This window comes from Sus scrofa, chromosome 1 (genome assembly GCF_000003025.6).
Source record: "Sus scrofa isolate TJ Tabasco breed Duroc chromosome 1, Sscrofa11.1, whole genome shotgun sequence".
Taxonomy (NCBI): domain Eukaryota; kingdom Metazoa; phylum Chordata; class Mammalia; order Artiodactyla; family Suidae; genus Sus; species Sus scrofa.
Genome location: NC_010443.5, coordinates 116,426,236 through 116,452,890, shown reverse-complemented (window position 1 = coordinate 116,452,890; position 26,655 = coordinate 116,426,236). Strand labels below are relative to the sequence as shown.

At 38.6% G+C, this 26,655-nt stretch overlaps 3 protein-coding genes across 17 annotated transcripts in view; 1 reads left to right on the top strand and 2 right to left on the bottom strand.

Moving 5' to 3' along the window:
* Positions 1-5,720, bottom strand: part of CCPG1 (cell cycle progression 1) — a 45,747-nt gene extending 40,027 nt beyond the window's left edge. For 8 of the 11 annotated variants that reach the window (XM_021100015.1, XM_021099673.1, XM_021099736.1 and 5 more), the window contains exon 1: positions 3,709-5,720. The gene's annotated coding sequence lies outside the window, so the exon portion shown is untranslated. 11 annotated transcript variants of the gene reach the window in all.
* Positions 4,004-17,166, top strand: C1H15orf65 (chromosome 1 C15orf65 homolog). Of its 2 annotated transcripts, XR_001302177.2 has the most exons (3): positions 4,004-4,284; positions 5,714-5,814; positions 16,724-17,106. XR_001302177.2 is itself a non-coding variant. In XM_013985445.2 (2 exons), exons 1-2 carry the CDS (start codon positions 4,267-4,269, stop codon positions 17,069-17,071), a joined length of 366 nt encoding a protein of 121 aa, XP_013840899.1. In that variant the 5' UTR covers positions 4,210-4,266; the 3' UTR covers positions 17,072-17,166. The 2 variants fall into 2 exon arrangements, 1 of the variants encoding a protein (XP_013840899.1); XM_013985445.2 differs by lacking the exon at positions 5,714-5,814 and having other exon boundaries at positions 4,210-4,284; positions 16,724-17,166.
* Positions 21,218-26,655, bottom strand: part of DNAAF4 (dynein axonemal assembly factor 4) — a 100,457-nt gene continuing 95,019 nt past the window's right edge. For 2 of the 4 annotated variants that reach the window (XM_021094959.1, XM_021094952.1), the window contains exons 8-9: positions 25,735-25,840; positions 21,218-23,017 (exon numbers count right to left, since the gene is read on the bottom strand). In XM_021094959.1, coding sequence (XP_020950618.1) covers positions 22,908-23,017; positions 25,735-25,840 — 216 coding nt within the window. In that variant the 3' untranslated portion in view covers positions 21,218-22,907. Of the gene's footprint in view, positions 23,018-25,734; positions 25,841-26,655 lie in introns of those variants that run through there. The other 2 variants (XM_021094972.1, XR_002344798.1) reach the window with 2 other exon arrangements.

Below are 26,655 nucleotides of genomic sequence, written 5' to 3'. Positions count from 1 at the left end.
CACAGTCAGGAAAGGAGCCAGGTTTCCTTCAACTTCGTAAAAGGCAAAAAGCTCTACCAAAGAAATCAAATTAAGACCCCATTTGACTTTTTTCCATCAAACTTTCCAGTCCTTAAGTATATATCGCATTAAGTTATCACACCCCAAATGTATAACCTGCTTTATGTAAATGTTATTTACGCAGGCCAATACTTTTACATAGGTAGATTACTGCCATTTATAAAGTGATATCACTTTCATATCAGATTTTGATCTTCACAAATACCCCCACAAGTATGGCAATGATTTACAGTGTACAAATGGAAACAACAGAGGCTCACAAGTTAAATCATTTGTCAGCATCATTAAATATCCTGACTCCCAATCCAATTCTCTTTTTTATATTTCATAATGCTAGCAACATGAACCAGAAGAAAGGTTTTGGAATAGGGCTTTACAGACAAATACTGAAGAAAAATCAGATTTCTGACTTCTGGTAATACAAATACTTCCTTCAGGAAACCCTACAGGCCCTTAGGCAGGTTTCCACATGTTAAATACCCTTTTCAAAAAAAACTTCTCTATCAGAAGGCTGTGATCCTCCCCATATTATAGGGCTAAATTTCACCTTAGAACTCAAACTGAGATTTTTTTTTTTCAGGTTTATCTGATGCAACACATCAAACATGAACTCTGAAACCAACTCATTTTTTTCTAACAGTTTTAATTTAGTCAAAACTGCCAGAGAAAGATAAATATGGTATGATATCGCTTATACGTGGAATATAAACAATATACAACTAACCAATCAATATAACCAAAACAGCAGACTCACAGATAAAGAGGGCAAATTAGTGGTTACCAGCAGGGAGTAAGGAAAGGGCAATATAGGGGTGTAAGAGTAGGAGGTACAAGCTATCCAGTGTAAGAAAGGCTCAAGGATATACTGTACAACACAGGGAATATAAAATATTTTATAACAGATGTAAATGAAAAGTAGCCTTTAAAAATTGTATTGAAAAACTTTAACTAATTAAAAAAAAAAAACAAAAACAAAAACTGTGGAACTCCTAGGAAGAAAATTCTTGAAAAAGTAGTTACCACTTACAATATGGCAACTTCCTCATCCTAACCACACACAAGCACAAAAACAATTTAGCTTCTAGTAGTTCTGCATTGTTAGATGAGTCTGCATTTTCTGTTTTAAAATACCCTGGACTTAACAGGCCTTGCACTATGTCCATACTCTTTATACGTCAAAAGCTACTACTTCTAAGAAATCAGTCCAAACCCACCTAATTTTTTAAAATATTTAACTTGGATAAGAATACAATTGTACAAACTAAACAACAATATTGTGGAACCAGTTAATAAATCAGACATTTTAATCAATTATGAATGTTTCTTATACCTTGTAAATGAACCCAAGTATCTGGTAAGATACTGAATCAACAAAGGACACAAAACATACAAAATTAAACAACAGAAAGTATTGAAAAGAAATTGAAATTTGGGGAGAGAAACAAAGCTCCGAAGAAAACAACCTAAGAAAACAAAGCATGACTTCTACAGTCTAAAAAACTAAAATGCTTTAGAATGGATATTTTTCTAAGAGTTAATGGACACTTGGAGTTGAGGTAAACCCGAATTTTTCAAGACTGATAACTTCAAAAATACATAAAGTATTCCTATCAAAGAACAACGAACGTGTCCTTTCTTTATGACAGAGAGCAAAATGTGAACTAAATATGCTATTTACCCAACCATATCCAACGTGTCCATAATAGAAAACAAAAACATAGTTTTCAAAATGATTCAATGAAAACAAGCTAAAATTTTCTCATTTTATAATAGTTTAACTTCTTTACTCCTACTAGCAAGTGATTACAAATAAATAAAAAATCCTTCTACATTCAGATCCTTTCAGATTAAATGCCCATGTGCCACCTTGAATCATAGGAATAATCAAGCTTCCACTGCCTTAACTGAAGAAAGCAATTTTGTCTTTTACTGTACAAATTGAAAACAGATCAAAATAAGAAGAAAAGCACAAACACTAAGAATTACTGTCACTGGGGTTTTTCCCCTTTCTAGTCCAATACATTTGTCACTTTTCCATATGTAATTTACATTTAAACGTGTTCTTCTTAGAGTTTGTGGATGCAGTAAAGGGGCTCCACCTATGTTGTCTGTCGTTATTTGCTTTTTAAAATTAATGTTTATGTAGACTAACTGGAATTGCTGCACCTGTGCCCCTTTTTAATTTTTTAATTTTTTTTGTTTTTTAGACCACACTGGCAGCATATGGAAGTTCCTGAGCTAGAGATTAAACCCTCACCACAACAGTGACAATGCCAGATCTTTAACCACTAGGCCACCAGGGAAGGAACTCCCCTGTGTTCCTTTTTTTAAATTAAGTTTTTTTTTTCTATAGAAATTGTGAAAATACCAGAAAATACAAAGAAAAAAAAATCTGTAGTTTCACTATCCAATCACTTTTACAACTCGATTATCTTTTTGATTCTAATTTCCAATAGGCATAGAATCACTTCTAGTTCTGTAGTTTAGTTAACAAAATGAGAATTATACTTTCTAACCTATTTTCACTTAAAAACTAGTAGTTCCTACCCCCTTAAATATTATTTCAGAACAATTCCTAATAGCTTCCTTAGCTTTGGTAAAAGATTAAAAATTATTTACTAAAATAATACCCTGGATTTCCTTTACCTTCCCCCTTACGACTGTAGCTCAGGGAATAATAAACCATTCACACCAGCTTCCAAAGTGTGATAAATATCCCCCTGAGAAATGTGAGGCTTAATAAGATTCAAACCTTAAGCCAAAGATATGATGCGCTAATATGACGTTTCCAGTACTATCCAGTAGATGTGACCTTACTGGAGGAGACAAATCTAAAATTCGCAGTACTAAAATAACTACCTATTCTAGCTGCAAGAAAGCTCCACTGTCTTTTTTTTTTTTTTTTAAATAAAGCTACAATTAAGTAGTGCAAATTTCACTCATTCAACAAAGTACCTAATTGGCCGAGTTCGTTAAAACTGGCGCTCCCAATGGCAAAAAGTTGGGTTCCTTAAACAAAGATAAAAATGTAATTCGTACAAAGCACTGTGCGGACTACTGTTACGGAGGACTTAACGATTAGGAAGGTCCACACTAAAAGTGATCCGTGGGGGGGAAATAGGATAGGCAGAGGTATTTGACCATTATTAGCCTGGCGCACAAACAGAAATCTCAAATACATTATTTAATCTTTCTGTATCCTGGTATCACGGGACTCAAACGTCACCAAAAAAGATGGGCCGGTTGAAAAGCCGGCAGGGTGACGCACATAACATCTCACCATATGGACTCTCATCAATCAGGACCAAGAAGCGCCTTAAGCCAGCCCAGGGACGGAAGGCGGGTGCATCCCCCGGCCGTCAGCTCCCCCACACCCCCGCGCACTGCTCGCGTCTGCACGGAGAGATTCAAGGCTGCAGGACCACCGCAACAGACGCCTCGGGGATCAGCTCTGCCGCGGAGGCTGCAGACTCGCGTGCGAAAGAGGCCACCCCGGCAGCCGCAAACGCTAAACACCTAGGGTCAAGAACTTGCCTCAGCGAGACCCCACGACTGCCTCCGCCAGGCGGATGAACCACGGGTGCTGGCCAAGACCCCGACAGTCGGCCCGACTCCCCTCCCGGTGTCCAAACCCGCCCAGGGCCGTACCTGAAGGAGCAGCGCCACCCCCCGCGGGACGGCGCTGGTTGTCGTGGTGGCGGCAGTCACAGCTCCCAGAGCAGTGACGCCTCTCATAAAAACAACAACCTGCTCCCAAGCGTCCGCAGCCAGGAGGCGGTGGCTGGCGGGGCGCCGTGGCGCATGCCGGGACTCGTAGTCCCTCCCGAACCTCATAACGGTAGGTGGCGGAGGAAAGAACTACGACTCCCGAAGGGAAGCGCAGCCGGCCGCGGCGAGGCTGCAGGAAGCTGGGCCCCGAGGTAGTGATCCTCACAACATCCGGGCCCCGGCACTGGAGAGGAGCAGTGGCCGGTCACTATGGAGACGGGCTTCTACAACCACACGAAAGGATTCCACCCAGGAGGACAGGTCCCGGGATTAAGAGGATTCGTTTTCACGTATTGGTCCAGCCGACGGCTCGCCTTCTCTTTGCTGCTTTAATTGGGCGTAGTGGAAGGGCCGCGTGCCCTCTGCGCTCGCTGGCTTTCTCGCCATCTGCTGCAGGAAAAGACTGCGTTTGCCGAGAAAATAAAGAAGATACCAAGAATGACCGAGTGCGACTGGGTGGGTTGGGGCCGAGGGCTGGATGTTTTTGACTGTTGTCGTTACTATAAATTTGGGGCACCCTGCACTCCCACCCACCTCTACCCCCAGAAAAGCCACCTTTCTAGGCAACCACTGGGCCACACAGATACATTGCATTAAGCCAGAATTGCCTCTGAAAGTACAAAGATTGGAGATGGTATGCGATTTGTACCCGTTCGCGAACTGGAGATGGTTTTGAACAAGAAAAATACAGTGTTTTAAAACTTACATTTATTTACATTGTGCCTTGTTCAAAACTTATACTCAATGTTGCTGGAAACAGTAAGTTAAGGCAGTAAATTCTCTGTCCCCTATTTGTGGCCAAAAAAAGATTAAGAAAAACATTAACAAGGAGGATGGTGGGCTTGAGGAGAAACAAAAGGGTGCCTCAAAATTATACTCTTAGGGGGTTTTTTGCTTTTCGAGTCACTATAGTTGACATCACCTGTGACAACACCGGATTTTATAATTACAGTTTCTGTAATGGGCATTTGTATTTCAGTGGCTTGCTTTTATCTATATACAAAAGACTGAAAGATCAAAGTATATTTTCATTCTTTTCAAGGCACTTTCATGGTCTAATTTTAAGACTTAATTTTAAAAGATTCATTTATAATTTTAAGTAACCTTCTTATCCTTAAGTAATAGTTGCCGACCTAATATGTAGGCTAGCAGAGAATTTAATTTTTTAGTTTTTATTTATTTTGTCTTTTTGCCATTTCTTGGGCCGTTCCCACAGCATATGAAGGTTCCCAGGCTAGGGGTCGAATCGGAGCTGTAGCTGCCAGCCTACGCCAGCAATGCGGGATCCGAGCCGCGTCTGCAACCTACACCACAGCTCACGGCAACGCCGGATCGTTAACCCACTGAACAAGGGCAGGGATCGAACCCTCAACCTCATGGTTCCTAGTCAGATTCGTTAACCACTGCGCCACGACGGGAACTCCAAGAATTTAAAATAATCTTTTTATTATTCTGTGCATTAGACTGTTTTGCTTTTAACTGTATCTGTTTTGAATACATTTTAAGAATAAGAGATTTGAAGAGAGTGAAACCCAAGTAAGAAAGCTGAAGTGAGGACCTAAATGTAAAGGGAATGAGTAGTTTGTTTCTAAGTCTGTAAACATTTGTGAGTTATCCTGGAGATCTAAAAGATTTAGTAGGCACTAACTTTTACAGATTGTGTGGTACAAATTATGCCAACAAAAATTTTCAGCCAATTTGTGCTCTATTTTGTCAAGATTCTGTTTTATGTCTTAAATTTTGAGTCAAAGTTGATCAGAATATTAGAGCCAGTTGTAAAAGGTGATTTGAAAGTCACAACGTCTGTGACTGGGGTTGCCCTGGGCCACTTGACTGGGTGTCCATAAAGTAAATTATTGTTGCTTTTTCCTTTTTTTCCAACAAGTCACAGGGTAGCACCTTTCACCTAAGCAGCCTTCCTTGTGCTGAGGAAACCTAGGAGGCATTTCAAAAAAAGCTGACCTGTTGCAATGCCACAGGATTCAGGTGACTTCTTATTCTATAATGTCTGTGCTCTTGATATTTAAAACAAATTATTAAACAGTGTCAAAAAAGAATAAATAATGAAACCATGCCATTTGCAACAAAAGGATGGACCTATAGATTATCATACCAAGTGAAGTCAGAAAGAGAAAGACAAATACTATATGATATCACTTACATGTGGGATCTAAAATGTGACATAAATCAACATATCTATCAAACAAAACAACTCACAGTGTTGTGGTTGCCAAGGGGGAAGGGATGTTAAGGGAGGAAAGCATTGGGAGTTTGGGATTAGCAGACACCAATTATTATATACAGGTGGATAAACAACAAGGTCCTACTGTATAGCTCAGGGAACTATGTTCAATATCCTGTGATAAACCATAATGGAAAAGAATATGAAAAAGAATATATGTATATATATGTGTGTGTGTATATATATATATATAGTGGTATACATCAGAAATTAACATTGGAGATCAACTATATATTTCAATAAATAAATTTTTTTTAAAAATAAATAGCAAAATCTGATGAATTCTACTTCCAGCTTTGGCAGCTTCCCACAAGGTTATGAGTATTAGTAAACTGTAGCATACTGCAAAGTATTATTAACTGTAAATTTCAGAACTGAACTCTGAAAAATCATGCATATGCATTGAGGTATACTTGCAAAAAAGAAAATGATAAAAAAACTGGCTCCATTTATATAGCACTTAGCATTTACATCCGATATTCTCTCATTTTATCTCCACAACCGCAGGAACTATGGCAGATTTTTTTTTTTTTTTACCAATTTTACAAACAATATAAAAACAAGGTGCAGTAATGATAAAGGACTGGAATTTAGGTCATACAGTTCTTGCCTTGTGCAACTTCAACACACTATTAATACTCATTCAAATCTGAACAAAAGAAAAGAAAGTGGAGTAAATACTTCACATTTGCAGATATAAACTCAAGATTTCACAGCAAATAGGTTTCTAATAATGAGGAACTTAACTTTGCTGAGACATTAAGTAGAATAACCCAGGAATTCAGAGTGAGCTGGATTATTCTAACAAGGAACCCAACTAATCTGATACAAATTTGATCCTCACTTCAGACAGACACTACAACTTGGTCAGTACTCTTGCCTCCAATTTAGAATTGGAGAAACTGAGATTATATGCTTGCTAGTTTTAAGGATTTAGAATTCCTAAAGGGCCTCAGCTTTATAAATCACAAGAATCTACTACAGAGTCTTCAAAGAATTTTTTTCTTTTTTCTTTTTTTGGGTCATACCCATGGTATGTGGAAGTTCCTGAACTAGGTAATCAAACCCAGGCCACAGAAATAACCCGAGCTACAGCACTAACAATGCTGGATCTTTAACTGCTAGGACACCAGGGAACTCCAGAAAAAGAATTTTAATGCATATAAACAAACTTCTATTTAATTCAACCTTAAAAAGGCAGGGAATTCCCATGTGATTCAGTGGGTTAAGGATCTGGTATTGTCACTGCTTTGGGTTGGGTTCCTCCTTTGGCATAGGTTCAATCCCTGGCACAGAAACTTATGCATGCTGTGGGTGCAGCCAAAAAAAAAAAAAAAGGTTTAGGTACCCTCCCATCCTCTATGAGATTATATATAATTTATAATATAGAAGAATTTAGAATTTAGGTATTCCAGAAATTGCCAAATTTGGAGGTTTTTTAAAACTAACAAAAGTTTTTTGCCTCCATGGACACCACAGGATGCATTTTTAAGGACCTTATCACAAGTAAGAATATACTTTCTTTCATGTTTTTCAAATAACTGAAAATCACTTTCTGGGAGTTCCTGTTGTGGCTCAGTGGGTTAACAAACCCAACTAGCATCCATGAGGACATGGGTTCAATCCTTGGCCTCGCTCAGTGGGCTAAGGATCTGGCGTTGCCATGAGCTGTGGTATACGAGGAGGACTTGGCTCGGATCCCACATTGCTGTGGCTCTCTTGTAGGCCGGAGGCTACAGCTCCGTTTGGACCCTTAGTCTGGGAACCTCCATATGCCACAGGTATGGCCCTAAAAAAAAAAAAAAAAAATCACTTTTCTCTTCCTACATTTGGAGAGCTGTGATATCCTCAGAGGAGGAAACAAAACTATTCAATTCATCTCCTTTATTTTTACAGACAAGGAATTTTTTTGAATCCTTGCAAAAATAATTTTCATCAGAGTCACACAGCTATTACCACTGGCAATATCAGAACCCAGAAATGATAACAACCAGTTTATGTGGTTTAGATAACTCTTGCAGCTGGAGGTACACAAATATAAGTTTCTCAGATAGTCTCTACATATCCCCACACTCCTTAGCCTGCCTCTCCAAGGCATTTTTTTTTTAATTGAAGTATAGTTGATGTATAATATATAAGTTACAGGTATATAAAATAGTGATTCACAATTAGGTTATACTCCATTTATAGTTATTATAAAATATTGGCTACATTCTCTGTATTGTGCAACATATCCTTATAGCTTACATTATATATAATAGTTTGTACCTCTTAATCCCCTACCCCTATCTTGTCCCTTCCCCCTCCGCTCTACCAACTGGTAACCTCTAGTTTGTTATCTATATCTGTGAATCTGTTTCTTTTTTATATTCACTAGTTTGTTGTATTTTATAGATTCCACATATAGGTGATATCATACAGTAATTGTCTTTGATTTATTTCAATTAGCATAATACCCTCCAGATCCATCCATGTTGCAAATAGTAAAATTTCATTCTTTTTTATGGCTGAGTAGTAGTATTGCATTATATATATATATACATATATCACATATTCTTTATCCATTCATCCAAAGACCTTTTTAACTCCTGACTACAGTTTAGTTACATCTTTCACAAGTGTTTAACCTACCACCCACAATGTAATCCGGGGATCAGCAGCATCACTTAGGATTTTCTTAGAAATGCAGAATTTTGGCCCCGCCCAAGATCTGGGTCAGAAATCTGTATTTTAATCAGATTTTAAGTATTACATTTGCACATAAAAGTATGAGAAACAATGCACTGGGGAACCACCCTAGTGGTTCCGACTAGGAACCTGTAAACTCTCAGTGTTATCAGAGAAAGGACTACTAGTTTCAGATAATATGTGTGTGTGTGTGTGTTATCAGTAAGAGGTAAGATTTTTCTTGATTAGTAATGTCATGGAGGAGTTCCCGTGGTGGTTCAGTAGTTAACAAATCCGACTAGGAACCATGAGGTCACCGGTTGGATCCCTGGCCTTGCTCAGTGGGTTAAGGATCCAGCATTGCCGTGAGCTGTGGTGTAGGTCTCTGATGCAACTTGGATCCAGCATGGCTGTGGCTGTGGCATAGGCCGGCGGCTACAGCTCCGATTAGACCCCTAGCCTGGGGACCTCCATATGCTGCAGATGTGGCTCTAAAAAGGAAAAAAAAAAAATTAATTTTAAGGAAATGAAGAAGCCTTAAAGGTGGCTGGGTCAGTGATAGCTGGAGTTTCTAATAAGATAGATATTCATAAAATAATAGTCTTATATCCAAGAACTGACCAATGAGAGATCAGCTGCCTTTCTTTTTTTTTTTTTTTTCTTTCTTTCTTTCTTCCTTCCTTCCGTCCTTTCTCTCTCTCTTTTTGCTTTTTAGGGCCCCAGCAGCAGCATCTGGAAGTTCCCAGGCTAGAGTCGAATCAGAGCTGCAGCTGCTCGCCTATGCAACAGCCATAGCAATGCCAGATCCGAGCCACATCTGCAACCTACACCACACAACTCACCACAATGCTGGAGCCTTAACCTGCTGAGTGAGGCCAGGAATCCAACCCGAAACCTGATGGGTACTAGTTAGGTTTGTTACTGATAAGCCATGATGGGAACTCCCCAGTCAGTTTTCAGAAGCAAAAGATTAAAGGCTCTCAGTCCAAGATACCAAGACAATAGAACAATAACTAGACACTCAAACCTCTGTGAATTATGTCAGCTTTTAAAGAAATGGACAGCTACCTGGAGAGCAGCAGGGGGATAAAAAAAGACCAGCTGGAGTTCCCGTTGTGGCGTAGCAGAAACAAATCTGACTAGTATCCATGAGGTTGCGGATATGATCCCTGGCCTCGCTTAGTAGGTCAAGGAATTGGCGTTGCCATGAGCTGTGGTGTAGCTTGCAGATGCAGCTCAGATCCTGTGTTGCTGTGGCTGTGGTGTAGGCCAGCAGGAGTAGCTCCAATTAGACCCCTAGCTTGGAAACCTACATATGCCTCGGGTGTGGCCCTAAAAAGCAAAAAATATAAAAATAAAAAAATTTTAAAAAGATCAGCAATTTCATTTCTAACACCTGTGTTTATAAATGGGGGGAAAAAGCTTTTACTCCTTATGGAAAGCATGCAGCAAAATAAGTATTCTTGGATTGGATTTTCAGAAAGCTGTCAAGTGTTCCAAAAGATTTATCAAAGTCATTTAAAGAAACCCTATGAAAAGTTTATAACTGTCACTAAAATAAGGCAAAATATGATCATATAGAACATATACTATGATACTATCTACATAGAACATATACTATGATACTATCTACTTTTAAGTATACTGCATAAGTTTAGAAACTTTATAAAATCTATGTAAGAAATGGAGTAAGTAGATCTTGAGGGGACAAATAATCCAGACTCCCCTGTTTTACAAACAGAAAACTAGGGCACGGAGAATCTGATTTACCCAATCTAGGACTAGAAACTGGGTCTCCAAGCTCTTTTCACTATACTTGATTCATTCTTTTGAAGTCCTTATTCAGAGAGTACTTTCAAAATGTTTATTAATGTAATTGTTCAAGTAGAACATTAATAGCTGACTGAAGATGTGACTGAATATGCTTTGATAGTACTTTTAAATAAAATGCTAGAACAACTCAATTAAAAATAGGCAGAAGAGGAGTTCCCATCGTGGTGCAGCAGAAATGAATCCGACTAGGAACCATGAGGTTGCAGGTTCGATCCCTGGCCTCGCTCAGTGGGTTGGGGATCTGGCGTCACCGTGACCTGTAGTGTAGGTTGCAGATGTGGCTCGGATCTGGCATTGCTGTGGCTCTGGCGTAGGCTGGCGGCTATGGCTCCGATTGGACCTCTAGCCTGGGAACTTCCTTATGCCATGGGTGAGGCCCTCAAAAGACCTAAAAAAAAAAAAAAAAAAAAAAAGGCAGAAGACCTGAATAGACATTTTCCCAAAGAAGACATATACTGATGGCCAATAGGCACATAAAAAGATGCTAATCCTCAGAGAAATGCAAATCAAAACCACAATGAGATATCACCTCACACCTGTTAGAATGGTATCATCAAAAAGTCCACAAAAAAAAAAAAAAAGGAGTTCCCATTGTGGCTTGGCAATAACAAACCTTACTAGTATCCATTGAGGATGTGGGTTCCATTTGACCTCTTTCAGTGGGTTAAGGATCTGGCATTGCGGTGTAGGTCACAGACATAGCTCAGATCTGGCAGTGGCTGTGGCGTAGGCTGGCAGCTATAGCTCTGATTCAACCCCTAGCCTGGGAACTTCCATGTGTTGCAGGAGTGGCCCTAAAAAGAAAAAAAAATCCACAAAGAAAATTTTGATGATGGTGTAAAGAAAAAGGAACCCTCTGACACTGTCGTTGGGAATATAAATTGGTGCAACCACTGTGTAAAACAGTATTGAGTTTCCTCAAAAAACTAAAACAGAACTACCATATGATCCAACAAATCCGCTCTTGAATTTGTATATAGCTGAAGAAAACAAAAATATTAATTCAAAAAGATATATATGCACCCCCAGGTTCACAGCAGCACTATTTACAATAGCCAATACATGGAAGCAACCTAAGTGTCCATTAACAGATATATATATATATATACACACACACACACACATATATATATATATATCTTTTTTGTTGTTTTTTTTTTTGCTAAGCATGGAGTTTATTGGTATCATCTGGAACAACTTTAGTCCTACCTTTCCCAATCCCATGCATGTTAACAGTCTTCTAAAAATCATGCTACATTACTTTGGAGGACAATACTTCTTAACTTTTTTTTTTTTTTTCATGGAGGTTCCCAGGCTAGGGGTCTAATCAGAGCTATAGCTTCTGGCCACAGCCACAGCCACAGAAATGCCAGATCTGAGCCACATCTGTGACCTACTCCACAGCTCACGGTAACACTGGATCCTTAACCCACTGAGCGAGGCCAGGGATGGAACCCACAACCTCATGGTTCCTAGTCGGATTCATTTCCGCTGCGCCATGACGGGAACTTCTGGAGGAAAATACTTCTGTCTTAACATCTTTAAAGAAATACTATAAAATTTTATTCCTATCAATTTTTTTTTTTTTCTGCTTCAGTTACCTGATTTCTGACACAGTAAATGTCAATCTGATGTGCCTGTAAATCCACACCCACCAGGTACTGGCTTCTTAAATCAATTGCTTTGCAGATACCAAATGACACAGTCCTGGGCTGTGCACAGAGAGGCCAAAAAGAAGTTGACATGTTCCAGATTTTATATACACATACACACACAAAATTGAATATTTCTCAGCTATAAAGAGGAATGAAATGTTGCCATTTGCAACAACATGGATGGATCTGGAGGGTATTATGTTTAGTGAAGTAAGTTAGACAAAGACAAATACTGTATGGTATCACTTAATATGTGGAATTTAAAAAAAAACAGTGAATATAACAAAAAAGGAAGATTTACATATATAAAGAACTACTAGTTATCAGTGGGGAAAAAGGGAAGAGGGAAGGGTCAAGATAGACATAGGAAATTAAGATGTATAAACTATTATGTATAAAATAAATAAGCTACAAGGATACATAGTACAGCATAGGAAACAAAGCCAATACTTTATAATAACTAAATGGAGTATAACCTTGAGAAATTGTGAACCACTGTGTTGTACATCTGAAATTCATAATGCTATAATTCAACTGTACCTCAATAATGTAAATAAATAAAGCTAGCCTTTAAGAATTGATAGGGAAAACACTTTATTTTTTTATTTTTTAAAATTTTCTTTTTGCTTTTTAAGGCCACATGTGCAGCATATGGAGGTTCCCAGGCTAGCCGTCGAATCTGAACCATAGCTGCTGGCCTTCACCACAGCCACAGCAACACAGGATTGGAGCAGAGTCTGTGACCTACACCATTGCTCACAGCAATGCCAGATACTTAACCCACTAAGCAAGGCCAGGTATCGAACTCACATCCTCATGGATACCAGTCAAATTTGTTACCGCTGGGCCACAACAGGAATTGCTGGGAAAACATTTTAGCTCACAATCAACACATAGCACCTTTTTATTTTTTAAGATTATAACCAGACACAAGTGCATTTAAAACACAAGCAGATATAAGACAATATATGGATAAAGGTTCTTATTTACATTTATATTTATGATTTTCCCAACTAGAAATACCAACAAAATTAGCTTATAAGAACTTCCAAGTCTTTCAGAAAAAAAAAATTGAGCAATATAATACAATCTCAAGGTGGGTGAAGTTTGCTAAACAAAAAGTCTATTTATAGTAACAGAACTTGGAGTTCCCGGTCGTGGCTCAGTGGTTAACGAATCTGACTAGGAACCATGAGGTCGCGGGTTCGATCCCTGGCCTTGCTCAGTGGGTTAAGAATCCGGCATTGCTGTGAGCTTTGGTGTAGGTCGCAGATGGGGCTTGGATCTGGCATTGCTGTGGCTGTGGTGTAGGCCAGTGGCTACAGCTCCAATTAGACCCCTAGTCTGGGAACCTCCATATGCCACAGGTGTGGCCCTAGAAAAGGCAAACAGACAACAACAACAAAAATATATATACAGTAACAGAACTTTAGGGACCCCCCCTAAATCCAGTTGTAAAAGTATTCTGAGATCATTAAGTCAGGGCTAGGTTAATACTTGTCTTCACCAATGGAAGGTAGAGGAAGAAACTTATTTAAGAAAAGAAACTCTTCAATAACATTGCATTGCTTTATGGTAAAAAGATTCAAACTTTTAACATGGTGAAAAAAACAGGCAGGATCGGACTCCTGCCCCTCTAATCTCATCTCAAGCCCCTTTCTACTCTAACTTACTTGACTTTGGCCACACTTTTTCTTTGTTCCCTCCTCTACATTTTCCTTCCTTGTCTTCCAGTCTTAGATTCAATGACACTTCACCAGAATGGCCTTCCTACTTCCTAGGCCACCACACTAGGTTAGAACCCCCATGCTCCATAAATATCTTGAATTTTTTTCTTCATAGCACTTACCACAACTGTAATTTAGTTTGTAATAATTTGCTTAATGGATATCCCCCACAAGGTTAAGATACCTGAATGTTTATTTCATTGCCTTCTCTAAAATTCAGCTGTACACATCCTCCTCTATGACCTATTACAGATTTACTCTCTAATTTACAAATTTTTTTATCAATTCTCAAAGCTCTAGAACAGGATTTTTTTTTTTTTTTTTTGGCTTTTAGTACCGAACCCACAGCATATGGAAGTTCCCAGGCTAGAGGTCGAATCAGAGCTATAGCTGCCAGCCTATACCACACCACAGCAATGCAGAATCCTAGTCGCATCTGAGACCTACACCACAGCTCACGGCAATGCTGGATCCCTGACCCACTGAATGAGGCCAGGTATCAAGCCCACATCCTCATGGATACTAGTCAGATTTGTTTCTGCTGCACCACAACAGGAACTCCCTAGAATAGGACTTTTAAAAGTTATCTTGTACATATAATTCACTGGGTACTCTTTATTGTCCTCAAGAGAAAAGGATTTCTCAAAGGAGCAGAGTAGATGGGGATAAATTTGTTTCCTTCTGTTTTGTTTTCCAGCTTTATTGAGATATAATTGACATATAACATTGTGTAAGGTGTACAACATGATGCTTTGATATACATATGTATAATGAAATGATTAGCACAATAAAATTAGTTAATACAACTATAACCTCACATAATTACAAATTTGTGTGTGTGGGTATGGTGAGAACATCTATTCTTTCAGCAACTTTCAAATATATAATATGGTATAGTTAACTATAGTCATAATACTGTACATTAGATTCCCAGAACTTACTCTTCTTATCACTGGAAGCTTGTATCCTTTGATCAACATCTCTCCATTCCCCCCAACTCCCCAGCCCCTGGGAACTACCATTCTGCTGTATCTATGAGTTTGACTTTCTTTTTAATTCCACATATATGTAAGATCACACATTATTTCTCTCTGACTTCTCTTAGCATAATGCCCTCAAGTTTCATCCACGTTGTTGCAAATGGCAGGATTCCCTCCTTTTTATGGCTGAGTACTACTCCAATGTGTATATATAATAAAATTTATTCATCTATTCATCTGCTAATGAACACTTAAGCTACTTCTGTGTCTTAGCTATTGTAAATAATGCTGCCGTGAACATCGGAGTACAGATATCTCTTTGACATAGCGATTTGATTTCCTTTGGATATATACCCAGAAGTAGAATTGTTGTATCATATGGTAGTTCTATGTTTAATTTTTTGAGGAACCTGTATGCTGTTTTCCACAGTGGCTGTGCTAATTTGGATCCCTACACCAACAGTGCATGAAGGGCTCCCTTTTTTCCACATCCTCACTCACTCTTATTCTATCAACTTTTTGGTAATAGCCTCTCTTCAGGTATGAAGAGATACCTCATTGTGGTTTTAGATTTGCATTTCCCTGATGATTAGGAATGTTGAGCATCTTTTCATGTACCTGTTGGCCATCTGTATGTCTTTGGAGAAATGTCTATTCAGATCGTCTACCCATTATTTATTTATATTGTTTGGTTTAGGGTGTTTTTTTTTTTTTTTCTTCTTCTTCTTTTTAGGGCCACACCTGCAGCATATGGAAGTTCCCAGGCTAGGCTGGGGTGAAATTGGAGCTGCATCTGCAACCTGTGCTCAGCCACAGCAACACTGGACCCTTAACCCACTGAGCAAGGCCAAGTATCAAACCCACATTCTCAAAGAGATAGCGTCAGATTCTTAACGCACTGAGCCATAACAGGAACTCCTATTGTTTGGTTTTTTTTACTATTGAATTGACTGAGTTCTTCACATATTTTGGATATTAACACCTTATCTAACAAACAGTTTCCAAATATTTTCTCCCATTCCAAGCTGCCTCTTCGTTCCACTGTCCTTATGCTGTGCAACAGCTTTTTGTTTGATGTATTCACTTCTTTCTGTTCTTGTGGCTTATACTTTTCTTGTCACATCCAAAAAAATAAAAAAATCATTACCAAGACCAACTCCTGGGAACTTTTCCTCTAAATGTACTTCGAGGATTTTTTTTTTTTTTTCTGCTTTTTAGGGCTATACCCTCAGCATATGGAAGTTCCTAGGCTAGGGGTTTAATCAGAGCCGCAGCTGCCCGCCTATGCCATAGTCACAGCAAGAGGGGATCCAAGACATGTCTGCAGCCTTCCACAGCTCATGGCAATGCCAAATCCCTGCCTGAGGCCAGGGATCAAATCCCCATCCTATAGGATATTAGTAGGATTCCTTTCCGCTGTATCACAACTCTCTGTTCTTCTAAGAATTTTATAGTGTCAGATCTTACATTTAAATCTTTGATCCCTTTCAAGCCACTTTTTAAAAAAAATTTATGGCTACACCCAGGTCATATGGAAATTCCCAGGGCAGGAACTGAATCCCAGCCACAGCTGGAACCTATGTCGCTGCTGCTGCAGCAACGCCAAGTCCTTTAACCCACCATGCCAGGGGATCAAGCCGCTGCAGTTGGATTCTTAACCCACTGCACCACAGCAGGAACTCCTTATGCCATTTCCTCTTAGTGGTGGAAGATAGGGTTGGGGCTCAGTTAAAATAATTATTTTTTTCAGAATTTTATAATTGAGAATTATTACATGTGTTTATCTTTTAGGATAAGAAAAGTACTTCAGCTTCAAATTCAGATACAGAAATGAAACCTGAACAACGGCCTTCTTGTGTGAACCCTGGCAATCCTGTGTTTTCGTGTATGTTGGACCCAAGGTCACTCCATACAGCTACCTCACTATCAAAACCTAAGATGATTATGTATAAAACCAATTCAAGTAATTACGGTGAATTTTTACCTATGCCACAGTTTTTCCCCTGTTATTATACTCCAAAGGAGCAAGTATTTTCAGGCCATATCAGAGCTACTGGTTTTTATCAAAATAACACTCTAAATACTACACCTGACAGAACAAGAACACTTGATTTTCCTAATTTTCAACACACTCTATGAAAATATATTACTCAAATAAAGAGAAAATATACTCAGGAAAAATGAGGTGTTTTTGTCTTTGTTTTTTAGGACCACACCCATGGCATATGGAGGTTCCCAGGCTAGGGGTCCAATCGGAGCTACAGCTGCCAGCCTCCGCCACAGCCACAGCAACACTAGACCCTTAACCCACTGAGTGAGGCCAGGGATCGAACCTGCAACCTCATGGTTTCTAGTTGGATTTGTTTCTGCTGTGCCATGGCGGGAACTCCTGAGTTTTTTAATTATTTATTTAGCTTTTTAGGGCCACACCCGCCGCACATGGAAGTCGGCAGGCTAGGGGTCGAATTGGAGCTGTAGCCACCAGCCTATGCCAGAGCCACAGCATAGGATCCAAGCCATGTCTGTGACCTACACCACAGCTCACCGCAATGCTGGATCCTTAACCCACTGAGCAAGGCCAGGGATCGAATCCACATCCTCATGGATTCTAGTTGGGTTTGTTAACCACTGTGCCACAAAGTGAACTCCAAGAAAAATGAGTTTTATATCTAAGGCTAGGATACCTGATTTGAAATATAAAAATATTTGAATTAATTTTAAAAAATACCTTTAAGAAATAAAGCATTTCAATTGATAACTGAATGACAATGACTTTTTTTTTTTATGGCTGCACCCATGGCAGATGGAAGTTCCCAGGCTAAAGGCTGAATCGGAGCTGCAGCTGTTGGTATATGCCACAACTATAGCAATGTGCAATCCAAGCCACATCTGGATCCTACACCACATCTCACAGATATTCAGGATCCCTAACCCACCGAGTGAGGCCATCTCATGGATACTAATTGGTTTTGTTACCACTGAGCCACGATGAGAACTCCCCAAAGATTACTTCTTAAAGACAGGATTCTTCTTTTTCTTCTTTTTAGGGTTGCATCTGTGGCATGTGGAAGTTCCCAGGCTAGGGGTTGAATTGGAACTGCAGCTGAAGCTTACACCACAGCCACAGCAATGCCAATCCAAACCACAGTTATGACCTACACCTCAGCTTGCAGCAATGCCAGATCCTTAATCCACTGAGCAAGGCCAGGGATCAAACCTGCATCCTCATGGACACTATGTTGGGTTCTTAAACCTGCTGAGCCACAACAGGAACTCCTAAAGACAGGATTCTAATATAGCATATTTGTATTTTTGATCGAACCACATTTTGAGAACAAATGACCCATGATAATTATTAATTATATACAAAAAATGTAGCTGAAGATGACTGGAGAGTAATATTTCTTTCTTTTTTTTTTTTTTGTCTTTTTGCCTTTTCTTGAGCTGCTCCTGCGGCATATGGAGGTTCCCAGGCTAGGGGTCTAATTGGAGCTGTAGCCACCAGCCTACGCTGGAGCTACAGCAACGGGGGATCCAAGCCACATCTGCGACCTACACCCCAGTTCACGGCAATTCTGGATCCTTAACCCACTGAGCAAGGCCAGGGATCGAACCCGCAACCTCATGGTTCCTAGTCGGATTCGTTAACCACTGCGCCACAACGGGAACTCCAAATTTTCTTTTATATAGACTAAAAAAAGCTAAAGTGTATAAAATCAAAGGCTTGTATAGGGTGAACACAGAATTATTCACCAATTTATAGTATATTTAGAACTAAGAACCACCTAAAAGAAGCATTAGAGCATGGACTATAAAGTTGATTTAACTGCTATATAAGATACACAATGCAGTAAACTTGGAATATTGCTATCCTAAAATATAAAAAAATAAACATACTCTGTAATTTTTCCAAAAAGAAAGACTTTTCAGCTAACAGTTTGAACAATTAATTCTAGAAAATATTTAAAGCACATTAATGTAAAAATTCACATACTTTAGGCAAATTTTCCTACCTTTACACAACTATCAGAATGTTTAAAGCTTTACTTCCATTTCTTGCCTCATCATTTCTGGAAATACAGCATGAACTCTCAACTTCCAATGAAACTGAAGGTTTAATCTTCCCAAAGGAACATTTTACCAGTTTGTTCAGGTCTGTTTCCTCTTTCAGCTATAAGCTAAAAGACTGTCATGGGAGTTCCCACTGTGGCTCAGCAGATTAAGAACCTGACTAGTATCCATGAGAATATGGATTCAATCCCTGGCATCGCTCAGTGGATTAATGGCCCAATGTTGCCGTGAGCTGTAGTGTAGGTCACAGACACAGCTCAGATGTGGCATGGCTGTGCCTGTGGTATAGGCTGACAACTGCAGCTCCAATTTGACCCCTAGCCCCAGAACTTCCATATGCTACAGGTGCAGCCCTACAAAAAAGACTATCATAAATATAGTTTACTCCATTGAGAATACAATTAATATATTTCACCAAATAATGTTGGTTTTTACTATCTATAATAGCTCAAAACTATCTTTGTACTCTAGTAAGCAATTTGTTTACTAAACCAAACCCATGTTTATTTAGGTCATAAAAAAGGCTAAAATGAAGTACAAGTACTGTCAAAAGTAGTTCCTAGAAGAAAATGTCTTAAGAGAGAGATGGTGTTAGGGTCATATGCCTTTAAAGCATTTTAGAAGGGGGAATCACATTTCAAAGAGAAGATGTTGGTGACCTGTTTTATTGTTAGTACATGAGAGTAAGTTACAGTGAGGTATGCTCTAAGGCTTGTAAACAAAGGGAATTATCCCAAACTTTGAAGGAGAGAGGAAGCCTGTTAAGTAGAATCGGATACATGATGCCATGAAACAATCCATTCAGCAAACTAATTCTCCTTGTTCTGAGTTGATGTTTGCCAAGTGACTTTATGATGTACCATATACATAATATGCTCATAAAGAGAAATGAATTATCATATAACCTACTGTGACCATGAACATCTTCAGTTTCCGATTATGAATTAATAATAAGTAGGCAATCTGTTTTGTTCAGTCTCCTGAGCTTGGTTAATATGACTCTGATCCTCAGAGATGGGTTAGCTCTTAAGGGTGCTCTTGGGTCTTTGTCTGAGAGGAGATTGAGCCAGATCAATTCAATAAGGTAATGAAATGTACCCCTGTTGTCAAGCTTACTGGGAGATGACCTACTAACCTTTTCCCAAGATAGCATATGCAGAAAATTGTTTGCCTTATTCTCCACATAGACAAGGTTTGTTGAAAAGCACTTGGCTTGCCAGTAATAAGTGCTCTCTCCTTGGCCAAACAGGCTTCTCTGAGCCACTTTTTCAACTTGGCCTCATCCTTCTGTAAAGCAGATAGGATAGGGAGACCCTGGAGAAAAAGAACCAGAACAGCTTCTTGACATAAGAGATGCCATTTTAAGCCTAAGCCATTTTGGGATCTAAGTCTGGTTACAAAGCTTACCCCTGAATTGGTCTCAGTAATAATGATCTTAAGGTAACAAAGACTCTTATCAGGCAAGAGAAGTAACTATAAGGAAAGATAATAAAGACTCCTAGTTCTTTTGCATTGCCTGAAGCATTTTCTTGAGCTGTTTTGTAGAATTTAAACCCCCTCCAAGGCTCAACCACTAGATCGATTGGAACCTAAGAAAAGATGATGAAGATCTTTTCTGACCTTCAAGACTTCAATCAACTTCAATCAGCTTGGACTCTGTTGACCTTTGTCCCAATTCTACACTGATTGTTTGCTTAAATCCTTTCATGAAGATGCATGTATCCTTAACTTTAAAACTATAGTTTTCTGTTTTGGGAGTCATTGACACTGCTTTGGGAAAGATCTCTGGTGTTCTTACTTTCTGCACATCTATGTACAGTAATCACATAGTAGTGGATTAAAGATTAATCCACTGGAGATTAAAGATCTCTCCAGTTCACTTTTTTCTTTCCTTTTTTTTTTTTTTTTTTTTTGTCTTTTAGGGCTGCACCCTCAGCATATGGAAGTTCCAAGACTAGGGGCTGAATAGGAGCTACATCTGCCCGCCTAAGACACAGCCACAGCAAAGCTGTGGGATCCAAGCCAAGTCTGCGACCCACACCACAGCTCACAGCAACCCTGGATCCCTGACCCACTAAGCGAGGCCAGGGATTGAATCTGCATCCTCATGGATACTAGCTGGATTCGTTTCCACAATGGGAACTCCTGAAACTAATTTTAATCAAATGATTGGTATTATGAAAAAAAATCAAAGGACAACCATAACAATGTTTTCTTTTGATAATCTTTTATTCATAGGCTTTAACGATAACACTATTATTTGGGAAGCATGTTTCATCATAAAGGAAATGGGTATGTCTGTATATATTTTAATTCTGTCACTACTTCAGCCTAAGACAAAAGTCCCTTACAAACCAATAGAAGATTGCTCAAAAGAGGTAAAGTGTTTCATGAATAAAAATGAGTGTCTGAGGATATGGTCAAAAGTAGTAACTACTTAAGGCTACCTTCCACAACCTTCTTCAAAAACTTTGGAAGTTGCCAGTGTAGCGCACTGGGCTAAGAACCCCACTGCAGTGGCTTGGGTTGCTGTGCAGGTTCGTTCCCTGGTGCTACAGTGGATTAAAGGTTTCATTTTGGATTTGATCCCTGGCCTAGGAACTTCCATATGCCATGGATGCAGCCAAAAAAAAAAAAAAAAAACGAAGAAAGAAAATGCAATACTGCCTCATCAGAAGGTCTGATAACTGGGCAGGACTGCTACAGAAGTTATCAAAAGTTATTTGCTTTATAGAAATAAAAGTTTCAAGGTTGCTGAACTAGGGTACTCTTACATATTCAAATAAGTACTGCATTAAAAAGAAAAAAGACGGCTGTATTATGATCCATTTGAATGATATCAGATGACCAAATACTATAAAAATTTAATCTTATAACTTTTCATTTTCCTAAAAATATTCTAAATATAATCATAGAATTTGATGACTATTATATGCAAAAGAGAAGCTATAATGGTTTTGCTTAATGCTTGAATCATCACAGTGATACAACACAAATGGTGGTGCAATCCAGTGCCAGTATCATAATATCCTTAAGTTAATATTTTCACCACTGCTGGGTTTTTTTTTGGGGTTTTTTTTTTTTTTTTTGTATACTTGAAGGTACTAGAAAACAATCTCATTAGAAAAATTATAACCAGATAGTTTTATGAAATATGATCAAAACTCTGGTGAACACTGCCTGAAATTAAAGCTGAAGATAAGGTTTTCCAAATAGCTGTTTTACTAGGGTAAACTGATCCAGCCTCAAACAATAGGTGGTGGAACAGTATTAAAAAAAAAAAAAAAAAAAGGTTCTGTGCATTTGGAAACTAAGTGAAAACATGAGTATTGTTTATACGAAGGCCAGCTTTGGTAGAATCAGACAACTTTGGCCATTAAATAGTGTATTTAATACAAACAAAAATACTTTATAAACACAATTTTTTTGGCCTGTGGCATGTTGAAGTTCCTTGGGCCAGAGATCAAACCTGTGCCACAGCAGCTACCCAAGCTGCCGCAGTGACAACTCCAGGTCCCTGACCCAATGTGCCACAAGAGAATTCCACAATTTTTTATTTTCTATGTATACCTCGTACAAATGAATCAGTTAGTGTCCTGGTAATCACACCAAGAAATTTTTGTTAGCTATATGGGCAAGCTGAATTCAGTAACAAAAAATGTATACTTAAATTATGTAGCAGTATGAAGTAAAGAAGTGAAATAGATTATTCTTACTTTGATTTACTAATTCAGAAGCTACTCAAATCAAACATTTTCTTTTCTACAGATTATAATATTTTGCCCTCTACAGAACTAAAGAGAAAGTGATTCCACACAATCAACCATAATTCGCACAGATTCCTAATGCCTCCAGTTATTTGGTAAAACCGGAACAATACCTAGTACAGTGCTTCTTGTAGTTATTAAGATTTTAATTCTGTTCCTTGAATTATATTCCGAATCTTCTCAGCATCATTTTGTATAATTTTGTTGGATGGATCAATCTTAAGGGCAGCTTCATAATCCTGTAGGCCTATATTTACATAGCAATTATGATCAATAAAATAAAAATCTTATAAATTCTTGTGTTATCTAGACAATATTTTTTAAAAATAAAAAGAATCACTAAGTTCATGATTCAAGACAAGCACCAGTCTTTATTTTATTTTATTTTATTTTTTGTCTTTTTTAGGGCCACACCCATGGCATATGGAAGTTCCCAGGCTAGGGGTTGAATCGGAACTGCAGCTGCAGGCCAGCACCACAGCCACAGCAACACAGGATCCAAGCCACATCTGTAACCTACACCACAGCTCATGGCAATGCCAAATCCTTAACCCACTCAGAGAGGCCAGGGATTGAACCTTCATCCTCATGGATTCTAGTCTGATTTGTTACCACTGAGCCACAACGGGAACTCCAAGTACCAGGTTTTAAATTAGATTCCCATCTTCATGTACACAGTAGTATCTCTAAAAGACTGCAAAATTTTTTCAGTAATTTCAGGAATAATCATAATGATTTCATTCAGGATTCAGTAAGAAGCAGTTATTTTAAATTTAAGTACAAATAAGCTAACATCTTAAATTCATTAAAGCATGAACAGAGTCAAAATTCATACATCAAAAAGACATTTCTATCACCTCAATGAAGTAATAAATGTTATCTTATTTCAAAATTCTACATTAAAAAAAATTTTGGTAAACTCAATCCATACTTCATATAATTCATAGACTATAGTTCGTGAGGGTTTTTTTGTTTTGTTTTGTTTTTTGTAGTTATCCTAGCTACAGAACTTCTTTGAGGAAAATTAGTTAAAAAGGAAAGCATTATGGACTGGTTATTAAAAATATATAACTGAGTCTCAGAGTTGCCATTGTGGCTCAGTGGATTAAGAACACAACTAGTATCCATGAGGATGCAGGTTCAATGCCTGGCCTTGCTCAGTGGATTAAGGATCTGATGTTGCCACAAGCTGCAGTGTAGGTTGCAGATACAGCTTGGATCTGACGTGGTTATGGCTGTGGCACAGGCCAGCAGGTGCAACTTCAATTCAGCCCCTAGCCTGGGAACTTCCATATAATATGTTATTAATTTCTGAAGAGTGCTTACAATATTTCACTCCTGTCTGGATAATTTTTTTTTTTTTTTTGGTCTTTTTGCCATTTCTTGGGCTGCTCCTGCGGCACATGGAGATTCCCAGGCTAGGGGTCCAATCGGAGCTGTAGCCACCGGCCTACACCACAGCCACAGCAACCCGAGATCCAAGCCACGTCTGCAACCTACACCACAGCTCATGGCAACACCGGATCCATAACCCACTGAGCAAGGACAGGGACCAAACCCTCAACCTCATGGTTCCTAGTTGGAGTCATTAACCACTGAGCCATGACGGGAACTCCTGGATAATTTTTTTATCTTTTTCTTCTTAGGGCTGCACTTTCAGCATATGGAGGTTCCCTGGCTAGGGGTCCAATCAGAGCAGCAGCTGTCGTCCTATGCCACAGCCACACCACTGCTGGATCCACGCTACATCTGTGACCTGCACTGCAGCTTGCAACAATACCAGATCCTTAACCCACTAAGTGAGGCCAGGGATGAAACCCACATCCTCATGGATACTAGTTGGGTTCTTAACCCACTGAGCCACAATGGGAACTCCCAGTCTTGATAATTTTTATCCTCATGAGGCTGGATAAGACTCTAAAAAAAGAGAGTCTTATGGGCATATAAACCTAATTTGGATGCTTTGGTTAGAAAAATCTAAAAATGGCAGAAAAAAGTTTACAAACAAGTCAGAAATAATAAAACTATAAGCTAGAGCCCATTCCCCAGCAAGAGGTCATTGGGAATAGGTTTTTAGGCTTGAATGAAGGGTAGCTGAATGAGGCATATGGGTAGGGAGATATGGGAAGATGAGCAGTGAAAGATAAAACTCTGGGGCAACATGAGTAACTGCAAAAAGTCCTTAAACACATTAAAGATGAAATTAAATATATGCTATGGCTTCTATACACAAGGGGCCAATTACAAACCTTAGCGCAAACTCATAAAAAAAAAAGCAATTGATCATACACTGTGGCAGATGAGTTATTTCTGAGCTTTTGTATATATGTACATATGCAGTGTCTCTGTGTATGAACAAAGAAGTTCATTTTAAAATTTTCATTACAAAAAAGAAAAAAAAAGGAGTTCCCGTGGTGGCACAGTGGTTAACGAATCCAACTAGGAACCATGAGGTTGCGGGTTCGATCCCTGGCCTTGCTCAGTGGGTTAAGGATCTGGCATTGCCATGAGCTGTGGTGTAGGTTGCAGACGTGGCTCGGATCCCATGTTGCTGTGGCTCTGGCGTAGGCTGGCGGCTATAGCTCCAATTAGACCCCTAGCCTGTGAACCTCCATATGCCGCGGGAGCAGCCCTAGAAATGGCAAAAAGACAAAAAATAAAATAAAATAAAATAAAATTTTCATTATATCTTAAGTGACTCATTTATATCTTCTATCACACATCTTTCCATGAAAAAGTTGTCTGATAAGACTCATTTCCCTAGACATAAACTTGTTCACATCTTGTTTAATTCTCTTCTACAATGATTTTTAAAAAATATTTCAATTTTTGTTTTATCAGAGGAAATACAAAGAATAAATTAAGTGCCAAAAATATAAAATAATGGAGTCACCTTGAATAATCCCAGTAACATTTTCTTCAGAGTATAACTTGGAACTTAAAACATTTCTATCAACTTCTTACCTTCTACATACAATTCTAGTTGACAGAATGCTGTTCCACGTCGTACATGTGCCTTCATTCTTGCATTAGCATTGTCTGCAACAGGTGGTGTTAATAATTCTAATGCCTTACAAGAAAAATCAATAAGGGAAAGATAAAATTTCCTAATTCAAACTTAAACAAAAATAAAACTCAACTTAGAAGAAAAAAAAGGCCTCAAGCTCTCACCCACCAAAATTTTTGGCTTAGCTAGGATAGGAATTTATCAAACATACACATTTATGTTGAACAATTTTAGAAATTGTTCAGTTGTATCTACATGAGATTCATACCCTCATCCCCAAAATTATGATTTGGTTTATCATTTGAAGCATCGACAGCTTTACCTTTATTAGCATGGATTAATGAATAGCATCTGTGGTCTTTTATATTCAAATTGGGTGGTTCAGTTTATTCATTCACTCAAAATGAATAAATGAAATTGTGCTAGCAAAAGGAAAACTGGGTCATAAAAATATTGTCAGATATTCGACAGCTTTAATGAGATCAAAGTATGAAGACTTGATTGTTTCCTCCATATCCTCAATATCAAGGAGCCATATAAGAGGTTTGCATGGGATTTCCCTTAAAGCAAGTTTTTCTGATATAAAAAAAGAAAAAGCCAAAAGTTTAAGATAATGACATGATATGAGTAATGGAAATTTGGATATACTAAGTTATTTTGAAAATGGGAAAACTATTATGGAGATATCCTTTTACTGTGCAAACGAAAGTGACATAAAGCATTCTTTCTACCTTGTATTAAGTCTGTAAAACTTTAATGAGAAAAAAGTGAGCACAAACTGACAACCATTTACTAATTTCCTTCTGAACTTCAGCTGATACAGCAAGACAATACATAAAAATGGAGAGGGGACTTCTAACAAACTCTCAATAAATACT